This window comes from Coffea eugenioides, chromosome 1 (assembly GCF_003713205.1).
Source record: "Coffea eugenioides isolate CCC68of chromosome 1, Ceug_1.0, whole genome shotgun sequence".
In the NCBI taxonomy this organism is placed as follows: Eukaryota; Viridiplantae; Streptophyta; class Magnoliopsida; order Gentianales; family Rubiaceae; genus Coffea; species Coffea eugenioides.
The window spans coordinates 6,030,886-6,036,156 of NC_040035.1; the positions used below are offsets into that span (position 1 = coordinate 6,030,886).

The following is a 5,271-nucleotide window of genomic DNA, read 5'->3' on the forward strand; positions in this document are numbered from 1 at the left end:
ACTGGAAGGTTTTGTGGGCAGCAAGGCTTCAAGCTTGTAATTGCAGAATCCAATATTTGCGCCACATCAGCTAGTGGAAACTGCCTCTCTGTACATTTTTGCAATAAATGACTGCAATATTAAGCCAATAAGTATACATTCGCAAAAAGGTCGAACTGTGTACATCACAAGAAAACAAAACAACAAATTGTAGAATGAAGAGCATTTAAAACATTGTACGCACAGATGTTCAATTCTCGAATAGAGAACTGATATTCTAGTCGTGTCATTCCTACAACTGCGGAAAGAACTTTCTAACCAATAAATGGAGTTGACAAAGAAAATATTTCAAAAATATGATGCAAACCTAACAGCAGCAAGCAAGTGAAGGGTGAGCTTCATTATCAGTTAAACGAAGTTTGAGATTAGTTTCAACTCCTCCTTAATTCATTGAAAAAAGCAAAACAAGGGAGTGATCCCATTATACGAATAGTTGCTAGATTGAGTCAGTAACTTCATTATGGCTACAATTTAATAGCCATAAATATCCACTTTATTGAAACTGAGATTCAGTACTTTGAACTGATAATAAGCCATAAGGAAAATATAAACCAAAATATGCACAGCTTGTAGTTTTAACAGGAAAAGGGGAAGGGAATCGTCCAAGTGATCAAACTTCTAATATAAACATCATCACAAGTGGGCCCTCTATGAAGCAAAGAAAGAGACAAGATGGGAATAAAGGATCTTAGAGATGTACACCCAAAAAGCAGCTGAATCATGAGCAGAGTAGCTACACATCGAGTGATAAGCTCCGGAGGGATTTGTGCCTCTTTCGTGTCTGTTGCATTTTTCAGGTTAGGTCGGGATCCTGCAAAACAATCAAAATGCTAGAGTTCAGTTCGTTTGATTCATAAAAGCCAGAACTAGAGAGTTGAATTTATGGCAACAAACAGTCTTACAGCTGGAACAGAGGAATCATCTGAAAGCCTCCTCAAATCTTCTCTAATGTATTATCCCTACCTTTAAGCGAGGACATGGCCTAAATGAAAAGCAAATTCAAATTAGAATTAATAAATGCTAAGAAATGAAACTTCAACTCAATAAAAATTCATCTGCCAACCAGAAACCAACAATATAACAAACTAGTGATGGCAGTGCATTGAGAAAAACCGATACTGCAGCTTAAAAAACTAAAGGTATGTACTTTTGGGATCATATCAGAAGCAGCAGCCCAATTAGATCTATGTAAACTAAATAGAAGGGGTCAGTACAAACATAACAGAAACATCATCCTACTTAAACCAATTAAGCCTACCAGAATTCAAGAAGTTTCTCCTATTATGCAATATCGTGTGACAATTGGTGTGTAAACGATGGCGTCCTTTGTCCAATAACATAAGCTATGTCTCCTAAGACTCTGGAAAGCATCACAATGGTACATTTCAGTATGCCTCCAATTATAATGAACAATGAAAGCAAAGAAAAGTTATGGTCTAGTAAGTAGTGCAAGAAATCGGAAAAGACCACATTCTTTCACAATCAAAAGACAAGTTTAGCACCAAGCAAATATACAAAACTTAAAGAGCAAAAGATAAGCTGTAGGCATAGGTAAAAGTTCACAAACAGATAAAAGTACAGGAAAATGCCCTGTTTTTAGGCCAATTACATGACTCAAGCACACTAGAATGCAAACCTGCACCAATTCCTTGTACTTTTAGTAAATTGGATGGAGGTAAGAAAAGAGTTCTTGGGGAGAGAAATGCTGCATTATCACTTTTCTGCACAACATACCTCCTGACCTCTTCTTCTTCTTCAACAACGATGGGAAACACCATGAAGCTGATGTTTGAGCACCATGAATGCTTTTTTGTTCACCCTCTCTGCCTGCAGAGACCGCAGAGACCGGCATGACTGGAACATTTTGTCGGATATAGTGGTCAACCCATTGCAACTCCAAATACTCAATCGCTCAAGGCATGGTAGGGGGCATTTCTGTCCATTTACTCCTAGACTAATTAATCTTGGGCAAAATGAGATGGTCAATCGCTGCAAACTCGATCCAAACAGATCCAGATCTGGCAGCTCCCTAAGATTGTCGCAAGAGTCGATCCTCAAATCCTCAACAGAAGCAGTGCCGTAACCCGTTTTTATACTTGTTAGATTATTGCAATTCTCCACGTGTAGACTTTTAGACGAGCATGGAAGAGTGGTCAGTTGTGGGCAATCTTGAATGTAAAAATTCCTCAGCAGGGGAAAGACATCTGCTTCTGCTTCACCTACTGTTGACCTCACTTGGTCTGCACCTTTCCAGTCTACCAAATTCCTTCATATCTCGTACATAGAGTTGTTCAAGGGCAGGAAAGAATTTTCGCCTTCTAGCGCTGCTTCCTGATGCTCGTGATCTGCCCTCCTCCTCCTCCTCCCCATTAGCAGTAATACCGTAGAATTCATCTCCAATAAATCGAATGTTGTCCAATCTTATCAAAGAGAGACGTTTGAGGGATGGTAGTTGTCCTAATGAGGGGAGTTCACTGCATCTCTCGCAGTCTTCTATCCGCAATGTCTCCAATTTTGACAAATTGATAAGCCATTGTGGAAATTTATTACCCATAAAAGAATGAATTTCCAACCCTTGCAAATTTGGGTGAGGTTGGAGACCTTCCAACACATCCTCCTCACGATTATCGCTTTCCCGATCCCCACTCTCCCATTTAAACACCAAGTCGGACAGATCTGGCTTTTCGAACAATTTTGCTTGTTTAGCTGCTTCTTTGCCCTTCACTAGTCCAAGATTTCTTATACTCAACGATCCTTTCAGATATTTCAAGGTCCCAAGCTCTTCGATACCACATCCCCTTTTTTGACTTACATTAAAAAACTTCAGAGTTTGAAGACAAGTCAATAGTCCCATCTGCACCGGCATTTTTAATTCTACATTATAATGATTGTAGTTTAGATGTCGCAAGCTAATCAAATCGCTCATCCGTTTTGGAAAACTTCCTTCAAGTGCATAATCATTAATCGTTAGTGTCTGCAAATTATATAGCTTGCAAAGAGATTCTGGCAAACTTCTGATTCCAGAAGATGAAATGTCGAGCAACCGCAAATGTAGTAGTTTGCCAATGGAGCTCGGTAGAGACTCGACATCATCGCCAGACAATCTGAGAACATGCAAGCACTTGAATCTTAAAAGCATGTCAGTAGATACGCCACCCTCTAGATGGAGAAATAATGTGCGAATTGATGCTGGTATTGTCCTTGTGGTATTTTCTGCCAAACCTTCAAAAGAGCCCAATGCAAGGTAGCGATTCTGATTGCTGCTTTCTGGATTGAGAATTGATTTTGCAAAATCATGCACGAGATCGTGCATTTTATAATAATATGTTCCCCGCCACGATTCTTCTACTTTTTCCAATAAGGAATTTTGTAACAAAATCATAAAATAATCACCCCCTATTTCCTCCATCAGCCTTTGGTTTTGGCGATATGGTTGATCAAAACCTTCCGCCATCCAAAGCTCAATCAATAGATCTTGTTCCAATTCTGTATCCTGGGGGAAAATTGAACAATATGCAAAACATATTTTAACTGATGCAGGTGACAAATGATCAAAGCTCACCTTAAGTATTTGCTCAATCTCGCTTTGACATTCATTCAAAAGACTCTCTTGCACAATGGAGTGCCACTTCTCTCTTCTGTTGTTAAGCAACAAGCCACCAATCAAACTTGCTGCCAAGGGTAGGCCATCGCATCTCCCTAAAATTTGCTTCTTCAATGCTTCCAATTCTTCTGGTACTTCTTCCCCTGCACTCATCACCTTTCCTTTTATGATGGACCAGCACTCATCACGTGATAGCTTTCCTAAGAAATAAGGACCGCTATTCATCTTCAAATGTGTAGATACAACATCAGCCACTGGTTTCGACCGAGTAGTGAGAAGACACCAGCTTCCTTTGGTTTCGTTGAGTCCCATCAAAGTGTTGAAATAATCATTCCACAATCCTTGATCATGATCCCACACATCATCAAGAACAAGGAAATATCTTTGTCCCTTGAGCTTTTCTCCAATATTTTTAACGATAACATTCCTGTCATCCACTTTAACTTCTTCTCCTGTCAATTGTACTAAAATGAGCTTGAACAGCTCCATTATCTTAATTTGTTCTTTAGCCACACAAACCCAAATTTTTTGGCCAAAGTGCCCATCTATTTTTGGATTATTGTAGATTGATTTCGCCAGAGTTGTTTTTCCCAAACCTCCTGAGCCTGTTATGGGAATAACAGAAAGAACCTTTTCAGATGGCCTCAATAACATGTCCACAATCTTTGATTCATCGTCGACTCTTCCTACAACATTTGGAACGAGAATAGAGTCGGTTTGTCTGCTTGTTGTGGCACCAGTAGCAGCAGGGAGTGCGGCTTCAATTTGGAACCGGAAGACCAGTCCCACATCATTTGCTTGCCGATTGATCCTTTCTAGGTTCATGTTGATGTCCCTGATCTTTGAAGCCAACCTTGAACGAGAACCAATTGTATTAAAGTACGAGAAGAAGAAGCATACCTTTTTCTTGAGTTGATTTCTGTACTTCACCTCCCGACGAAGATTTTCATAGTTGAGCTCGTCCAGCACATCCTCCGCTTTAAAAAGCTCTCCTTCAAGCTGCTCGAGCCAATTTTTCACCCCGGCAATATGCATTTTCCTGTCCGCATCAGCCAGGATACCTCGGATGGTTTCTGCAGTGTGGCGTAGTCTCTCCAACTCCTCTCCGAATCCAAGAACCAAACTAACACGATCAGCGGCAAGGGAAATAACCGTCTCCAATGCAACCTGAATAGTAGCGCTAATAGCTGCATCGGCCATTTTTTTTCTTGCTTGGAATTGAAATTAGAAGAAAAGAATCAATTAAGGTGGTGATCAGGATGGATTTTGGAATGAGATAAGAAGGAATTCTTCAGCTTCAGCAGCTAAAAGCAGAAATGTTTGGAGAAGAAAAGAATTTGAAGTGCTTCTAAGGTAAGACTTCTAGAGCTACTGCTAATTCTATAGTGCGAGCCTCAAGCATTGAAAATTAAACTAAACTGTAGTAATAATCCTATTAGGTAAAGAAACCTGTGTTACAAACAAACAGGGAATCTTCTTTTTGGACGAGCTACTTTGCTTCTTGGCTGGTTAAGAATAAAGACATAAGTGGATGGTTTATAGCTTTGTGTCTCAATAACCAAACTTGTGATCTCAAATTACTTGAACGTGTATTTTCTGAAAGAAATAATCATCAGATATTTGCTTCT

The 5,271-nt window shown here is 39.7% G+C and overlaps 1 protein-coding gene across 1 annotated transcript; it reads right to left on the reverse strand.

Moving 5' to 3' along the window:
* Nucleotides 1–2,254: 2,254 nt before the first annotated feature.
* LOC113766397 (putative disease resistance protein RGA4) lies at nucleotides 2,255–5,026 on the reverse strand. Its single transcript, XM_027310594.1, has one exon. It carries the CDS (start codon nucleotides 4,841–4,843, stop codon nucleotides 2,255–2,257), a length of 2,589 nt encoding a protein of 862 aa, XP_027166395.1. The 5' UTR covers nucleotides 4,844–5,026.
* Between the last annotated feature and the right edge of the window lie 245 nt (nucleotides 5,027–5,271).